Raw genomic sequence first — 18,469 nt, 5'->3', positions numbered from 1 at the left:
TGGCTTTGGCCAGTCCCTGCTGGAATACTTCAGGCTGCAAAGATTTTGGGAATCCCAGTCAGCTGTGGGCTGGAACAGGGCACACAACCTGTGCAGTCAGCAGAGCGAGGCAGAAGGAGGCAGCAGGAGGGTGTCCTTAGCAGGGAATTGCTGGAGCAGCCGCTGGAGCCTGTGCAGGGTGACGTGCAGGCAGCTGCTGTGCGCGGCCACTGGCAGATGATGAATGCAGCCTGCTGACACAAACACAATTAGGTGATGTCTAGGAAAAGCCTTGGCTTTGTTCTGTGCCTGCTTCACTCCAGCAGTGCAGGGAGCTGATCTCACGTGTGTGCCCCTGTGTCCACCCCCAGGAGGCCACAGAGCTGTGGCAGTGGCACCACCGTTGGGGTGTGCCCAGCTGAGAGCCTGGGGACAGCTGGAGCTGATTTTTCTGCTGCCTGCAAACATCTCTGGGTGGGTCTGGCCACCTGCACGCTGAGTTTTGGCACTGCCAGTCACTCCTGTGTCATCATCTGGTGGGGCTGCTCAGGTTTAACTCAACAGATTGTGCTGTGTGTGGAGCTGCAGGTGCTTTAAAAGGAGCACATGTAACAAATGCTTCATTTCCCCCTCTCTGTTCACTGTGACCTTCAAAGCCGGAGGAGCCCTCCAGGGCATGGTGGCCCCCGTCCAAGGAGAGAAAGCCCAGCCTGCTGCTGGCATTAAATTCCCTGGAATCAGGCAGGAACATGAGGCAAGAGGATTTCCCAGTATTTCCCACTGTGACCTTGCAAATGTTAGTATTAAACTTATTAAACAGCAGAGACCTTTCTGTGACCCAGCAGGGATAACTCCCCCATTTCCCCCCCACCCTTTGGCTTTTTTTGGAGGCAGGACAGTGATGCTGATCTGTAGAGACAGGACAAGGAGCGAGGGGTACAAATGGAAAGAGGGGAAATTCAGACCTTGGGAAGAAATGCTTTGCTGTGAGGGAGGTGACAGGGCGTCCAGGGAGGTCGTGACTGCCCTGGACGTGCTCGAAGGTTGGATGTGGCTTGGTGGGAGTCGTCCCCACACATGGCAGGGGGTGGGACCGGCTGAGCTTTAAGCTCCATTCCAACGCCTTAACACTCCGTGATTATGTGATATCCTCCGTGTGATGCCTCCAGCCAAGCAGGGCGCTGCCCGCGGGACCACCGGAGCCCCGGGCTGCTTGCGCTGAGCCGGGAGGAGCCCGGCGCGCCCGGGGCCGGGGGAGGCGGCCGCGCATGTGCCGGCCGTGCCCCCCGCCCGGGCTGCTCCAGCATCCTCGGCATCCTCGCAGGCATCCTCCCCGCCGGGCGCTGCGCCCCGCAGCCCGCGCAACAAAAGCGCCGCGGCCGCGCCCAGCGGAGCCGCTCCCGGCACGGGGCACCTGCTGCTGCTGCTGCTGCTGATCCAACGCTGCTGCTGCTGCTGCTGATCCAACGCTGCTGCTGCTGCTGATCCAACGCTGCTCCCGCTCCGCTCCGCCCGCGCCCTGCGCAGCGCCGGCCGCGCCCGCGGAGCCGCCGGAGCTGTCCGGGCTCGGGCTCGGTGCAGGCTCCGGGCTCGGGCTCTGTGCCGGCTCCGGGCTCGGGCTCTGTCCGTGGTGCTGCCGCCCCCGCGGCCGAGCGCAGCCCCCGGACCGCGCCCGCCCGGCCGCTCCCCGCCCGGCATCCTGTTGCGCCGGGAGCGCGGCGAGCGGGGGAAGAGCATCCGAGAGCATCTGAGAGCATCCGAGAGCGTCTGAGAGCATCCGAGAGCATCCTGCCGAGGAGCCCGAGCGCCGGCCCGGCTCCGAACAATGGCTGCGCTGCCGCGGCTGCTCTGCGCGGCCGCGCTCGCCCTGCTGCTCTGGGGTAGGTGCTGCCATTCCCTCTCCCTCTTGGGGCTTGGGCTGGCAGGGCGCCGCTGGAACGAAGGGAGGATGCTCCCTCCGAGCCTGCCCTCCGAGTGGGGCTTTTGTTGTCGGGAGAAGGGAATTACGCTCGTGCGGAGTTGGTGTGGGTGTGAGGGAGTGAAAACACCTCAGTGCCGAGCACAAAGCATGTGCTGGTCCCTTATTGTTTGCTGCCGGTCTGGGGTTTGCAGCGTAATTTGACATCGCGTTGCCTCGGGGAAGGTGTGCAGCCCATTAAGAGGCGTTTTAGTGCCGGTTTCCCGTGCAGTCGGTGTAAACTGGAGTTAATCAATCGATTGCAGCTGCAGTTTGATTCCTGCCACGAGAAGAGGTTGGGTGGTTTTGCCACATTCGATGTGCGTGTGCCTTCAGCCCTGTGTGTGGGTGCCTGTCTGTGTGTACAGATCTCCTTTCTCAGGGCAAAGCAGGGTCCAGGAGCTTTTCCTTATTTCTCCCTGGAAGCTGCTGCTGTCCACGGAGCTGGTAGTACGGGAGAATTGGAACCAGGCTGCTTCCAGGAATAGTCCCGGGATAATATGTTGCTTGAGAGAGTGGGTTAATGGTGCCTCAGAGGCTGGGGAGGAGGGAGCAGCCAGCAAAGTCAGCGTCTGGGCTCTGGAGACAGCCTTGGACAGACAGAGCCTGGGATTGTTGAGCCCGGGGGACAAATGTCAGCAGGGATTTGGTGGGAGATGTGGTGCTGAAACGATCCCTTTCCGCTCCAGCGTGTGGCTTCACATGCAAGGATTTCTGTCCTCTTTGCAAGAGCAGCATTCGAGAGTTGCCAGCCTTAGCACAGCTCTGATTGGAAGCGTTTTGAGCAGGAATGCCTGGGAAATCAATAACTCCTCCTGCTGCCAAATTCACTCCTGTCCAAGCCCCTTGGTTCCCAGTAGTGCCCATGGAGCCCAGGGACAGGAAAGGTGCTGGACCCTCCCAGTTCTGCTGAATTAAAGCATCCAGACCTTTCAGTTTAGCACAAAGAGTGAGCTGTTCCTCCACTCTGGAATTCTGGGCTTCCCCTCATCCCAGGCTGTAATTGCTGCTCTAACAGGACTATGCCCAGCATGCATGGGAGGCAATGAACAATGCCTTTAAAGCGGCATTAATTACCAGGGAAAGATGAAAGTTGTGGCAAAGCAGACGCTGGAGAGGTGAATCTGTGTGAAGTGATCACCCTCTGTTAATTATTATGAATGATTAATATCTCAGGAGAAGGAAGCTTGGTAAAATTTGACATTTGAGATCTGTTATCAGACAGCACAAGCCATTTTCCTTTAGGGCCATTAATGCCAAGATGTGAATAACTGATAGTTCTCTAATTCTGTCTCAACACTTCTTTCTCTGCTGCTCCTCTCCCCCAGCTGGATTTTGCTCCTCAGTGTGTGTGGAAGTCCCATCTGAGACAGAGGCTGTCCAAGGGACAGACATGAAGCTGCTCTGCATCTCCTGCATGAAGAGGGAAGAGGTGACAGCCAGCACGGTGGTGGAATGGTTCTACAGGCCCAACGGGGGCAAGGACGAGCCTGTATGTGTGACTGGGACCTGAGTCCTTTCTGTTTCTTTCCTTGCTTATCCCATTTCCACACCTGTGACTGGGACCTGAGTCCTTTCTGTTTCTTTCCTCACTTTTCCCATTTCCACACCTGGGCACAACGTGAACTCCTGGCAGGGAAAGCTGCAATCAGTTGTTGAGGTCAAACATTTGGGTTGTAGATTAATTAATGCTGATTTCCAGTTTCATTCCCACAATACCTCAAGCCCGGTATCTGAGGATGTCAAATATGACTGACCCTTGGTACCCTTGTCTGAATCAGTTCTGAATCCCAAAGCTGTTCTTTTGGAGGTGAAATTAATAAAAATAAATCTGCAGGGCAGGATTTACTTCTTTTTGCCTCAGAAAAAGCAGTGTTATCCCAACTGTGGGAGGATCTCCGGGAGCTGCTTTGGATCCCTGTCAGGAAAAGGTAAAATTGATTTTCAGAGTGAATCAAAATGGAAATTGGACAGATGAGGAGCAGCTGGAATTCAAGAGAGAATGGTGAAATGGAGAACTAGATAAAGGCTGAGTGCACAGTTCTTTCTAGCTATTTTATCTGAGTCTGAAGCATTAAATCAGTGGCTGTGATTGGGCAGGGCCAGGCAGGATGACAAATATTCTCCTTCTTCCTGACAGCTAAAGGGACCAGGCTAAGGAATGAGATGGGAATTCACTTCCAGTGCCCCAGGGATCCATTTGCCAGTGGCAACCCAAACAAACCAACCACAGGGTCATGGTGGGGACTGTGGTCAGCCAGAATGTCACACTGCCATATTTGTCCTGCAGCACTTCCATCTCAGCTGAATACCCCAGGGCTTCCCAAAAAGAGCTGTTGGTCTTCACTGTGGCTGTTCTGTGGTTCTTTCCTCAGGTGATCTGACATGCACTCACAGTCAGGCACCTTGCTGGGCATGAAGAATCCCAGGTTTCTGCCCCGTTGCTGATTTTTTGTGTCCACTTGCATCTGTGTTTTGCTGTGCCTTAGTTTTGCTCCCTCTCTGGTGGGGATATTGGATTCCTGATCACTCATTTTCCTGTCTTTTGTAAAGTCACCTGATACTTGGAGGCAAAGGATGATGGAATATGAATAGCTGCTGTTACCAAGGCAGCTCAGAACATCCCTGAGCGTAGCTGGAGGGGGATGCTGCCCCTGGCTCGTGGCATGGTGTTGTCCAAGGAAGAGATTAGCCAGCACATCCCTTTATTTCCTCACAGATAGATCTATCTATCTATCTATCTATCTATCTATCTATCTATCTATCTATCTATCTTTCTCACAGATCTATCTATATTTATATACATATATATTCCTCACACATCTATATATCCATTTGTATTTATTCTATTCCCTCACAGATCTATCTATATTTATATATATATTTTCCTCACAGATCTATATATCCCTTTATATTTATTTCCTCAGAGATCTATCTATCTATCTATCTATCTATCTATCTATCTATCTATCTATCTCACAGGTCTATATATCCATTTATATTTATTTCCTCAGAGATCTGTCTGTCTATCTATCTACTTATCTATCTATTTCTGTATCTGTCTATTTCTATATCTATCTATCTATCTATCTATCTATCTTTCTTTCTCACAGATCTATCTATATTTATACATATATATTCCTAAAAGGTCTATATATCCATTTATATTTATTTCCTCAGAGATCTGTCTGTCTATCTATCAATCATCTATCAATCTATCTTTCTATCTTCCTCTCAGATCTATATATCTCTTTACATTTATTCCCTCACAGATCTATCTATATTTTTATATGTATATTCCTCACAGATCGATCTATCTATCTATCTATCTATCTATCTATCTATCTATCTATCTATTTTCCTCTCAGATCTATATATCTCTTTATATTTATTCCCTCACAGATCTATCTATATTTTAATATATATATTCCTCACAGATCTATCTATATTTATATATATATATATTCCTCACAGATCTATCTATATTTTTTATATATATATATATTCCTCACAGATCTATACATTCATTTATATTTATTCCCTCACAGATCTACGAGTACAGGAAAACAAACCACGAGTTCCCGAGCCGCTTCAGCGGGCGGATCCAGTGGAACGGGAGCAAGGACATGCAGGACGTGTCCATCACCGTGCTCAACGTGACCCTCAACGACTCGGGCGTCTACACCTGCAACATCACCCGCGAGTTCGAGTTCGAGATCCACCGGCCCCTCTTCCAGAGCTCCAGGGTGATCCACCTCACCGTGGTGGAGGAGGGTACGAGGGGGTTTTGTGCTGTCCCTGGCCAGGGAATAATTGGAATAATTACCAATACAGCTGAACGGGATGTGCCTGGGCTTGTCTGGCCCTGCTGCTGAACCAAACAGCAGCACGGTGGTGTTTGACCCCACAGACACTTTTGGCCATGGCTGTGTGGTGTTTCACCCCACAGACACTTTTGGCCATGGCTGTGTGGTGTTTCACCCCACAGACACTTTTGGCCATGGCTGTGTGGTGTTTCACCCCACAGACACTTTTGGCCATGGCTGGGTGGTGTTTCACCCCACAGACACTTTTGGCCATGGCTGGGTGGTGTTTCACCCCACAGACACTTTTGGCCATGGCTGTGTGGTGTTTCACCCCACAGACACTTTTGGCCATGGCTGGGTGGTGTTTCACCCCACAGACACTTTTGGCCATGGCTGTGTGGTGTTTCACCCCACAGACACTTTTGGCCATGGCTGGGTGGTGTTTCACCCCACAGACACTTTGGGCTGGCTGGTGCTGCCCTGGGCACGTGGGGACAAGTCCAGGCGTGCAGGAGCTCTGGTGGGGCTGGGATGGAGCCTCCCCCCATGGCAGGGGCTGCTCCTCAGGGTTCCCTCTGTGGAGAAGCTTTGGGGCGATGGGGAAGGAAAGGAGTGGGTTCTGCTGGAGGGTTTGGATCCAGAGCTTTATTCTGGCCCACAGCCTCTGAACCCACAGCAGCTCCAGCAGAACTCCTGAGCCCGTGGCTGCTGCTCCTTTAACCCCGGGAGAGGGCAGGGAAGGGGCAGGAGCCACCAGCCAGGGACAGGAGGGGAGGGCTCAAGGGACAAAGGACACCTGGATGGCCCAGTGCCCCCGGGGGTAGAGGGCATCCTTTGAACCTGCAATCACTGACCCCTTCTGGAATGGCAGGACTGACAGACAGTGCTGGGAGGGGTCAGGGTGGGGAAAGGAGAGGGGACTGACACACCTGGGAGGGAATCTTCAGGGGAGGGACCCAGGTTCTGGGGTAAACCCTGAAATCACACCGCAACAGTGATCCACCTCACCGTGACTGGAAGGGGGGAAAAGGCAGAACCATTGGCCAGGGTGGAATTGTGCTGTAAAATCAGGTAGGGAAGGTTTGTTGCATGGCAGAGTTGTGACATCCCTGCTGCAGTGGATGGTAGAGGAGCATAGAAAGGCATTTTGTGCTCTCCTGGGCCAGGGTGACCCACCTCACCGTGGTGCAGGAGGGCAGCAGGGTGTTTTGTCGCTGGCCGTGGGTGTTGTCACCCGCGGACAGTTTGTCACCGCGCTGCAGGAGAGGGCTCTGAGTTTGGCATTGACAAACGTGGCTCAGGAGGAAAAACCTGTGGCTTGTTTGATGGCTGGAGGCTGTTTCTGGGCACACGCTGGTTGTGTGCCAGCGTGGGAAGGCCCAGTGGGCCGGGCACAGCTGGGCACAGCTGGGCACAGCTGGGCACAGCAGAGGTTTCCAGCTCCTCCGCTGGCGGACCTGGATGTTACAGCGATGCCTTTCCCAGGGAGCCGCAGCGATTCCTCGCTGCCGCCCCCTCCCTCCTGGATCAACGACTCGTTCTCCATTTTGATAGCAGTCTCCTGCTTCTCCTCCTTCCCTTTGTGGTGCTCCTGAGTCTTTCTGTTCCTCTGGGTGTTGCTGGGTTCAGCGCTGCAATCGCGGCACGTTACAGACAGTACAGCAGATTCTGCTGCTCTCTTCGGAGAGCGCCGGGAGCTTTCAGCCCTCTCGTCTGCCCTTTCCCCTCCCTCTCCCCCGCGAGCACCTCGGTGTTTTGATCCTTTACAAATCACTGGTGGCACAACAGAGCCGAGTAACAGCAGCGAGGGGCACACGGTGGGGAACAGAGCGTGAGGATGAGATGGGTGAGCAGTGCCTGAGGATGTGGGGGTGGCGCAGGATGCGAGGCACACACAGGGCTGTACGTGTCGGATCCCTCTGCCATCCCTGCCTGTTGTATCCCTCCCTTTTGCCCCCTCACAGCCTGAAGGCACCTGGAGATTCTGGCAAGGTGGGTTAGGAAGGATGGCACAAGGGTGGGAAGTGTCCATGGAGCTGCATGGAAATGATCAGGGGATATTTCATTTTATTCACAGCTGGAGAAGACTTCACCTCTGTCATCTCAGAAATTATGATGTATATTCTGCTGGTCTTCCTCACGCTGTGGCTGCTGATTGAGATGATCTATTGCTACAGGAAGGTGTCCAAGGCAGAGGAGGCTGCCCAGGAAAACGCGTAAGTGTGGAACCCCTGGAGGTGAGATCTGTTCTGCAAGAGCTCTTCACGCGTCCCAGAGCTCTCAAATGTGCATAGACCCGTGCTAGTACAGGACAATCAGCTCTAAAATTGGTGATTCTTTCTTCCTGATGATTGAATAAATCATGTGATACTAATTCCTTCTGCCTCACCTCATCTACTGTAAAACCCCAAGGAACTGGTTCTGTACCAGCAGGGACCTGTACCTGTAGGGAGCCCACAATATGGGACAGACCCTGTGTAGTTTGCCAGGAATCCTCAGTAAGTTCTGTGGCAGTACGACATGAAATGAACGACCCTTGCACTCTGAGATGCCCAAGGCAAAAAAGGGGATAGCTTATTTCCAAACCTTGCTATTTATAGAATTCCAAAAGTGGCCATGGATTGGAGGATGAAATTGCCACCTCTCCAACCACACTGGTCAAACCAGCAGCCCATCAATTCTCTCCTCCTCCAGAAAGGAATGCAAACCAATCATTAATTACATGAAAAGTGCGTGAGAAACTCCATTACAAAACTGTAAACATCAGAAGGCTCAGAAGAACTTAGAAGAACAGGGCGACAAAGGCCGACAAAGTGAGTAGTGCTGGAAGACTGCAGGAAGACTGACCTTTGCTGTGGCATGGGCTGGTTGGTGTTTGCCCAGTCCAAAGTCCCTGTGGTGTTTAGGAGCACCAAGATTGGGCTCCCTTGCACCACACCAGGCAGGGAGTGAGCAGCATTCCAGGTTTGGACCATGTGGAGATGCTCTCTTGGAAGGTCTGGATTCATCCTGCCCCATTCCCATCTTTCCACACACTTGGCTCGGATTAGAGCCCTCTTTGTACCAAGGAAGGCTGGCTGGGTAGGATTTTGGAGCAGGGAAGACTCGGTGTTTGCTCCTGCCTATGCCAGGGAGTTTCACTCTATGAGCATCTACAGGTGACATTTGTTACCCCAGAGATGCTTCCAGGCATTCAGCAAAGGTGAGTTTACCCAAGCTGGGCTTTACACTGTGTGCTTTCCTCCTTCCCTCCAACTACAGGACAGACTACCTTGCAATTCCCTCGGAAAACAAGGAGAACTCTGCTGTGCCTGTGGAGGAGTAGCAGAGGGGAGGCAGCGCAGTGAACGGCACCAAGGTGGGTCATGGAGAAGGGGTCACTCCTTGTGTCTGTCCACCCCTCAGCGTCCTTGTGGTGCGGCTGGAGACTCCTGGAGCGTGGCTGTGCTCCCCTGGAGCTTCCCCACTGACCTTAGAAGCCACACAGGTGTCTTCAGGTGTGGGGTGTACTTGTATTGCTTGAACCCCCAAACCAACACAGGTCACGATGCATTTCTGCCTGCTTTACTTTTGCTGTGGAGTTGGGAATCTTCACTTTCCCCTGCACAAGGGCAGCTGTGCCCATGAGGACTGTAAGGGCTCTGTCTCCAAAGGAAACACATTCTAGGAAGGAATTTGTGTGCTACAGATTAAAATCTGGATCTTTTACTCTTGTTCACCTCTGGTCAGTTCCTGTGCTAACTCCATCCTCACCCCTGTGAGCTCCAAGAGGAATTGTCTCCCTTGCAGGGGCTCTGAAGACAGAAGGACCATGCCACACCAGCCAGCTTTGAGGGGAGCTCTGCGCCGCCAGGAGGAACACGGGGAAGTGTAAATTCTCTTCCATTTGCCTTGGACTCTGTACAGCCTTGACTTTGGTCCTGTGACCCACCCGAGCTGCCAGCCCAGAGCTGAAGGACTCCTCTGTGGAAGCATGCTGAGCAAACGGCACAGGGCGTGGGCAGCACGGCTCCTCCCCGACTTTCAGTTCCACCATCACCTCAATGGCTTTGTAAATGTCACCTGTCACTTCTTAGCTGCTCTCACCACCACCTTTATTTGCTAAATGTGCTACTTCTCCACTGCAGAGGTTAAGGGTATGTATGGCACGTTGCTCTGAGCTGCAGGAGTGTGAACAAGGATCTCTTAGGGGGTTATTCCACCACCTACTGTGGCCCAAGTGGTTTTTTTGGTGTTAAAATAGGAATAATTTAATTAATTAATGAAGTCACTCTGAATTTTAGGCTGTCCATGCACACGCAGAGTAGGGTGAGGACTGTAACGCACTAAAATTGGAAATGTGTAGTGGGAAGGACAGGTCATGTTCACACTTTCTTCTGGAGGGAATTGAGAATACAGATCCTGAAGTATTCCTGCTTTGGGAAGCAGGATGATGTAAGAATAAGAATCCCCTGTGTCCCTCTCATTTATCAAATGTCAAAGTCCTCATCCCCTTCACCTGCCTGGCACAGCAGGTTTGCTCCTGGAGCATACACCTGCAACAGCTGGCAAGGCAGCAGGACAAGGTAGGGGATCCACCTTTTCCTGGGAAACCCCAAAAAGGAAGGCAGCCCCATGCTGGTAGACAGGAGAAATAAATAGGATTCCAAGCCCTCACAGCTTAGTAAAATGGTTGTAGTTTTGTAACTGTGATGGTTCTCTGGTGCTGTAGCAGCACCATCTAGAGGGATAGACAGAAAACACCCACTTTTCCCAGTTAATCCTAATTCTCTTTTGAGGTAATTAATCACCATAAATAAATAGTCTGGGTTAATCCTAAATGATCTTCTAGTGCCCAGGAATCACCCTGGAAATTCCACCTTTCCTATGCAAACTTACCTTTTCTGAGGGTTAAGCAGAATAAAATTTGTTTTCTGCCCTTCAATGCAGATCAGTTGAGCTCAAAAGCTGGGATTGGAAGGGGGCAAAAGGCAGAACCATTGGCCAGGGTGGAGTTGGGCTGTAAAACCAGGTGGGGAAGGTTTGGGTTTGTTGCATGGCAGAGTTGTGACATCCCTGCTGCAGTGGAGCCCGTGCTGCTTTGCCAGAGTTGACAAATTCTGCTCCACTCGTAAGTAGCTGCAAGCGCTCGTGACTCCAGGCATGCTCCCCACCCACGGAATCCCCTCTGCTTTGTTCTGCTGCTTTTTATGTGCTGGCTAAAAATCACAGAAATTACCCCATTTGTAAGGCAGGCTCAGGCCAGATTTCCACTGGCACTTGTTCAAAACCCTTTTTTTAGAGAGGGTGTCAACTTTAGTAAACTACTCCAGTGCAGTCTTGGTAGTAGGATTGCTCCCAAGCCCAGAGCCAAGCCTGGCAAGGGAAGCACATTTTCCAGATGAAGAACACTCACAGTCTGGGCACCAGTTCCCAAAATCCTGATATCCAAATGGGATATCCAAAAGAATATCCAAGAATATTCAGCTGGATGCCATCTTTCCCCCTCTCCCAGTTTGCCTGGCAGAATCCTGAACTCAGCAGAGGAGGGGCTGGGTTGTAACTCTGGGGTTGGCAGCACTGCCCACGGTACTGAGCCCATGGTGAATTTTAGGACACAACTCCAGCTCTGCTCCTCAGTCCCTGTGAGCCACAGCCACCCCTCTGGTGTCATACTGTTAAATCAAAACTGGAGTGAACCCAAGGAATTCTTGAGAGCTACCTCAGGTGGTAAAGAAGGGCCGTCCCCTTGTCCTGCACCTCCCTGAGTCCCACAGGCATCTTCTGGATGCTCTTTTTTGGACAAATCTTTCACTTTTCCAGTTCCTGCAGATGGAGGTGACCATTGCCTCGTGGTGTTCCAAACAGGAGGAAACGGGGTGCAAAGTTCTGCTCAAGAATCTTGCAGGGAAAAAGGAATAATAATTTTAAAATTGGTGATTTTTCAAGACTGGGAAGAGACGGTCCTGACAGAGACTCTGTGTGTGTCCGGAATGAGCGAGGAGACTCTGGAACAGGCAGGACAATAAAAAGAACCAAGAGCCACGCTGGTTGTTGGATAGATTTTTTAATTGATAACCGTACTTCCATGGTACTAACTACTTACACGGAGTTTGGCTGCAGAGCCTGTACAATTCCTACATTCCAGCACGTTCCAGTATCGCTTTGAACCGCGGGTTGGTTTCTTTTTGTTTTGTTTTTTTTTGTGTTTTTGTTTTTTTTTTTTTTTGCGCACAGCGCAAAGTTTCTGACAGTCGGGATAACTCCTAAAACAAACCCACAATCCTTCCCCCACCCACCCCAGAGTCACCTCAGCCAGCAGCCCCCTGCTTCCCGGGCTCTGGAGGGGGTTCCAGGTGGGAAGCAGGTGCCTGTGGTGGTTGTAGGAGCTGCTCCTGTGCCGTGCTGAGGAGAGCAGAGCCTCCTTCATCATCACTTGTGCACAGGAACTGCAGGACCAGGGTGGGGAGAACAAAACCCAGGCGGGGAGAACACGCCCCAGGGTTTTAGCAGCTTTCTCCAGCCCTGGAGCACTGGTGGGAGATGAAATCCCACTGGAATGGTGATGTCCCAGAGGTGCCAGGCTGCTCGTGGGAGGTTGTGACGCTGCCACTGTTCTGTTCCTCTTCCCTCCCTCCTCGTCCAGCCCAGAGCCAGGTCGGTGCCTCCATCCCTGCTCTCCCAGGGCCATTTCCCAGGAGGTGGGAATGTGGAGATGGGGATGAGTGCGTGGCACAGGCTCCCCCTCCCTGCTGCCTGGAGCTGTAACAGCCGCTCTCCCAGCTCCCAGTCCCACTGGGCAGCTCCAGAACCCGAGCTGCACACCAGGGTTCATTCCCTACCTACTCTCAGGGTCGGGGTCAGGGAAGGTGGCCTTTAACGTTAGCAATGGAATTGGCCTAAATGAGTGAGGTAACAGAAACGGCCAGAGGAGGAACCTCCCCGAGCCATGTGCAAATATAACTCCTTCAGCAGAAGGAAGTCCTTTTCCCTACTGAAAAAAAAAAATTAAAATAAAATAAAATAAAACACATTCACTTGAAGAGCATACAGACTGCAGGAGGGGAAGGCAGGCAGGGACAGCACCAGGTCAGACCATCTATGACACAGGTAATGATTGTCCAGCAGCAGAGGTGGGAGGGGGACAGGGAAAAGCCATGGCAAGCACTGCAAAACGTGTGGGAGAGGAGGAGGGCACGGCATGCCAGGGATCCATGCTGAGAGAAGCCCATGCTGGCTGCCCAGATCAGGGAATGGCCTTGATCACAGTCACCCAAACACGAGAGTATTTGGCCAGTGTGCACATCTGGGAAAAGAGAGGTTTTATGGCACAGAGAGACTCGTGCTGGAGAGACTGCAAAGCACAGAGATCAGAGAGTGTCTGGTGGGGAACAGACTGAAAATCAGCACAGGAGCCACCCTGGCACAGGTGTCCTGTGAGCCACAGAGATCAGAGCATGTTCAGTGGGGAACAGGATGAAAATCAGCACAGGAGCCACCGTGGCACAGGTGTTCTGTGAGCCACAGAGATCAGAGGGCACAGGAGCCACCCTGGTACAGGTGTTCTGTGAGCCACTTCCCCCGGGGGCTTTGGTTCCAGAGTCTCTGTTCTGAGCTGTGTTTTAAACAAGCCCCTGCCAGGTGTTTTAAGTGGTGCTGAGGCTGAAAAGATGAAGGCAGAGCCCAGGGGGCTGTGCCATGGGCTGTGGCAGCCTGGCAGATCCGTGGGCAGAGCCCCTTGGAGCTGAGCAGGCAGTGCAGAAGCACTGATCAGAAAGCACTGATCTGTCAAGAGCTGGGGGTGGCAGCAGCTGCCTGGGCAGACAGGACAGAGCTGCCCCCCCTGAGCCAGGTCCTGCTGCTTTAAACAGTGATTTTAGGACTGATTTTCTGTGTAACGTGGAACCAGGCAGTTCCAGCTGTGAATCAGGAGTTTGTTTCTGTGCTCCTGGGGAGAAGAGCTGCTGCAGCACACCAGAGCAAATCCAAAAGGTCTCCAGTACCCTGGCCAAAAGTGCCTCCAGCAACTCTCTGGAAAAGAAATTTCTACCTTCCTGCATAAAGGTAAGAATAAACTCTTATGTCACTACCAGGACAGTGCTGAGGAGCCAAGGAGGCTGAAAAGTCTGTCCTTATCTACAGCCAGGTGAGCTGCTGAAGCTGTCTGATAAGGACAAGGGTTAGCATCCCAGGATTCCCATTCCTAGGGGGGATCTCCCAATACATGCCCTGTTATTTATCTCAGAGCCCTGTTATCTTTGTGCCTTCAGGGCTCCAAATCCAGCAAAGCCTTGTGCTTTGACACCTTTCCTCTCCCAACCCAGGGCCACACTGCACAGAGACATTTCCTGTGCCCAAGGTTTGTTTTAGAAGCATCCAAGCAGGGTCAGGTGTCACCCAGCAGGCAGAGGTGTAAATGCAGCCTCTGTGTCACACAGGCAGCTCAGGGGACAGCAAAGGCATGTGCCACTCTTTTCTCCTCTCCCAAAGGACTGGAGGGAGGCAGGAAGGGCTCAGACACAAGTCAGGATCAGTCAGGATGAGTTCACAGCACAGCTTGGTGACTGAAGAGTGCAGAGCAAAAAAGCTCATTATCCTGTTAACCCCCAGCACCTCCTTCCACTGCAAGGGCCTCTCTGCCTTTAATTTCCCCACATTTCCCCCCTGCCCAGCAGTGCCCCTGCCTTGGGCAGCTCTCACCACCTGGGGTTTGGTCCTTCAGAGGCTTCACAGGCAGAAACCTCTGGGATCCACTCAGGGATCCCACTCAGGACTCAAACCCACTCACCCCAGCTGCCAGAACTCTAAGGTAAGCCAAGATAAGGTGTGTATTTATCAGGGGTGAGGTTGTGCCAAGGTAAGACCAGTGAGGATGTCACAAACTGGTGGATCAGAGCCTCCTGCTCCCCCTTCTCCCAACAGGAAGCATCTTCCTTGGCAAGAATTAGGCTACAAGCTGTTGGCATTGCTTTTGCATGCTTGGCTGGAGAAATGCCTTTTAAAATATAAGAATAGTTTTTAAAATGCCTGTTTTGGTGGTTGTTCAGATCCTGCAAGTCAAACCCCAGCAGATGTGCAGGTGGAAGGGTCAGGCTGGGAGGGGAAATGCACCTGGAAAGGATCCAGGGGGATTTCTGGTGAGTGAGCAAGGGGAGAAGCCAAACCCTGCTGCAGGGAGCCAGGCTTGGCTGTGAGTGCTGGGGGAAGCACCACCCTCTGTAACATCATTCTCACTCCTAGAAAGTGTTACTGATCCCTCCAGGAAATGTAATCCAAAATTGTCTCTGGCTCCAGCAGGAATTAACCTGTCAGCTGGGACTGCTCAGGGGCAGCTGATTCCTATCCCAGCTCTCCAGAGGAAGTGAAAACACTCCAAGGTTTTCTTTAAACCCTCACCCTTACTGCCTTAAGACATTGCTTTTCTCCTTTTTATTACTCCTGTGAGAGATTAAGAGGCAAAACAAGACTGTGAATCCCATCCAACTCCAAGGCAGACTGGCTGCCAAGTGGGAAAAAGAAATAACTAGGAAAAAACCAAAGCCCTGAGGCCTCAAAGAGAAACCTCCCTCGGTGTGAAGGACACTGCAGCACCAGGTTCTGCTTGGTGCCCCTGTGCTCCCACTGAGGGATTTCACATTGCTGAGTGCCAGGACAGGGGATAAACAATTTAAAAAACCCATTGTAATGTGCAGGTAGGACAAATATCAGGGTTGGGATTGCTACAGCTGCCTGGCCTGACACTGATTTAACAGAACTTGTGCAGTTCTGTCTCTGGGGCCCAAGCTGAGGGAACATCCTGAGCCTGCAGCTGGAAATCTGCGCAGGAGAAAGGATTCAGGGGGAGAAAAAGGGCTCCTTGCCACCCTAACAGAGAGAATGTGCCCAACAAACACTGATAACAGCATTTATCTGTGTGTGACCCTCTCTGATCTCTCTGCCCACATTCCAGGTTCCCTTTGCACAGCGTGCTCTTTCCTGGATCCCAGGGCTTCCTCTGTCTTGTCCTGCTTGGTGCCTGAAATCAAATTCCAGAAGAGGGAAATCCCAGCAGCAGGGGAATTCTGTGTGCTTAGTAATTGTGGGAGTGAGTAAGAGGGGGAAGGGGGACTCTGGGGCAGTCTGGCAAGTCACAGTGGGGAAAATAAGCCCCAGAATCCCTTCCCAGGCCCTAGCACCTCAATTTCATGGTACAGCAGCCTCCCTGGAAAAAAGCCAGGTAGCAGTACAGTAGTCAGCAGCATTAAATTAAATAAATAGTCATAAATAGCCATTAGTCTCTGGTTTTCCCCAGCTGGAGCTTGCCTTCACAGTCTGAAATGTCCTTTTGATAGCCTGGCTCCATCCATGCTCCTGCACATGGGGTCTGCAGTGGGGCATGTGTTTAGGTCATGGGCAGGAATCAGCAGGTTACTCCTGCAGCCCTTGGAAGTGGGAGCTTAGAGGGTTTTCCTCAGGCTGCACTGAGGATATTCTGTGCTACAGAGACAAATTACTCATCCTGGAGGAGCTACACCTGCACCACTTCCACCTGCCAGCCAGAAGGTGGAAAAATCCCAGTGCTGGACAAAGTGGGGTCACATTCCCCTCACCCACCTGGCTGGGGAAGAGGCCAAAGCCTTTCTCAAACCCTGCAGGAAGCAGCCTGCATCCCCACTCCAGCCCCAGAGGAGTTTGTGCATTGCCCAGCACAGCCAAGCTGCCCCTCTTCCCCATCTGGCTGCTCGTGGAGTGTGGAATTCTCCCCCAGAAGAACAGAAAATGCACACTGGCTGTTTGCAATGCAGCTCCAGCACCTGCCTGCCCTCCACTGGGACACCCCCAGTGCCTCTGTCCTGCTGGGACAGGGCTCTGATGGGCCCTTTTCCCTGTCCTCCCTTGGTCCCTGTGTCCCTTCCTGACCTCTCCTGGATTTTTGGAAGCCTTGCTGCTCCACAGATGCAGTCACACAAATATCCACAGTGATGGCTGTTGCTGCATAGATACAATTATGGAAATTTATCCCAGGCAAGGAAAGGAAGCTGTTGCTTTTCCCCCTTTTTTTCCCCCCACAGATTTTACAAGACAAGGGCTGGGTGAACAAACAGGAGAGAGATTTGCTGAGCTGGGTAGTGGGAGCGCTTGCAAACCAATCCTAATTTTGGTTTTGTGTTTGAATCTGGGTGGTGATTCCAGCACCGATGCAGACCTGCAGCACAGGGATGGCTCAGTTGCAGCACAGGGAAAGCAGAGAAGGGGCAAAGGGGACACTGTCACAGGTGTGGCACACACCTGGGGGGCAGACACTGCCCTTGCTGTGCAAGGGTTTGTGCAAGGGATTGCAGCTGGGTCACCTCTGTGCTCTGACAGCAAATTCCTGCCCCACAGCAGCTCCCCCTCCTCTCCACAGCAGATTTTCAAGGGATGGGCAGCGACTGCCAGCCCCGTGTGCCCTGCAGGCAGCAGGGTGAGGGAGGTGACAGTGTCCCCTTTGGGAGAGAGCAGAGCAAAGCAGGGACCTCCATGCACAGGGAGGGGGTGGGGATGGGGATGGGCAGGGGGGGCACTCACACTGATGCTTCCCTTTGAGACAACAAAAACAGAACAGACAGACAGACGGGAATTTTACAGAGGAGCAGTGCACGGGCCCAGGGAGCAGAGCTGGGCACGGCCCTAAGCACACCCCAGGGCTGGGAGAGCACAGCCCTCCCACACACACCCCACACTCCCAGAGCCCCTCCAGTTCAGCCAGTGTTGGAGGTCACTCCTTCCCCTCTTTAGGCTTTTTTTCTTTTTTTTTTTTCTCTTAAAATCTGTATATAATATATATATTTATATCTGTATATATATATATATTTATATATATATTTATATATCCTATTTACACATATTGCACACCGTCCTCTGGCCTCCTGCATTCCTGCCTGTCAATGGAAACGTTTCCTTTTCTCCTCTGGATCTGACCCGAAGTCCCGGGACCCGATGCCATTCTGGAGATTTATTAGAGAATCCTTCATCTGCAAGACAAGAGATTTCTCCACTGTGGTGCTACCCTAGAGGAGAGAACTCTGGGATTTCCTTTTTGTCCAAGTTTGATACCATAATTGTGGTTTTGGGAGTCAGGCCCATTTAAACCCCCCAGAGCAGAATGGAGGGGAGGAGAATCAGGGCTGGGGACTGGGAATGTGGGGCACCATCCTCCAGGAGATGGGGTGAGCAGAGCACAGGCTGAGAATAAACTCCTGTGTGACACCAGGACAGTGCTGAGGAGCCAAGGAGGCTGAAGTCTGTCCTGACCTACACCCAGGTGAGCTGCTGGAGCTGTCTGATAAGGGCAGGGATCAGCATTCCCTAAGTTCTCTCTCCTTAGGGGAAAACAGCAGCTTGTGAGGAAGCAGCTCTCATTTCTGCCTTGTGCTCTCAGCAGCCCTGTGTGCTTTTTAGGGAGCACACCCCGAAATTCCAGCACTTACGAGGAAGCAGCTTTAATTTCTGGCTGTGTTTTCACCAGTCCTCTGTGCTTTTAAGGGAGCACACCCCAAAATTCCCAGACTTATGAGGAAGCAGCTCTCATTTCTGGCTGTGTTTTCAGCAGCCCTGTGTGCTTTTAAGGGAGCACACCCTGAAATTCCTGGATTTATGCTACAAGAGTTTGTCCCCTTCCTCCCTGAAAGCTGCATGTAAATCCAGGGTTCAGCTCAAACCAGTTTGCTCTCCAAACTGGGATGACAGATCAGATACCAAATGTGCCCACAGGAGGTTTTTGGCCCTG

General features: G+C 52.1%; 2 protein-coding genes across 6 annotated transcripts in view; one reads left to right on the top strand and one right to left on the bottom strand.

Moving 5' to 3' along the window:
* Positions 1–1,804: 1,804 nt before the first annotated feature.
* SCN3B (sodium voltage-gated channel beta subunit 3) lies at positions 1,805–9,067 on the top strand (the record flags this gene model as incomplete). Its single annotated transcript, XM_084221501.1, has 5 exons — positions 1,805–1,859; positions 3,265–3,428; positions 5,485–5,710; positions 7,820–7,958; positions 9,004–9,067. 5 exons carry the CDS (start codon positions 1,805–1,807, stop codon positions 9,065–9,067), a joined length of 648 nt encoding a protein of 215 aa, XP_084077627.1.
* A 4,074-nt stretch (positions 9,068–13,141) lies between these two features.
* Positions 13,142–18,469, bottom strand: part of GRAMD1B (GRAM domain containing 1B) — a 115,685-nt gene continuing 110,357 nt past the window's right edge. For all 5 annotated transcript variants that reach the window (XM_084221620.1, XM_084221624.1, XM_084221621.1 and 2 more), the window contains one exon: positions 13,142–17,714. In XM_084221620.1, coding sequence (XP_084077746.1) covers positions 17,625–17,714 — 90 coding nt within the window. In that variant the 3' untranslated portion in view covers positions 13,142–17,624. The remainder of the gene's footprint in view (positions 17,715–18,469) is intronic.

Source organism: Fringilla coelebs (genome assembly GCF_963513975.1).
Source record: "Fringilla coelebs genome assembly, chromosome: 25".
In the NCBI taxonomy this organism is placed as follows: domain Eukaryota; kingdom Metazoa; phylum Chordata; class Aves; order Passeriformes; family Fringillidae; genus Fringilla; species Fringilla coelebs.
The sequence above is the reverse complement of the archived record's forward strand: the minus strand, read 5'-3'. Positions and strand labels throughout refer to the sequence as shown.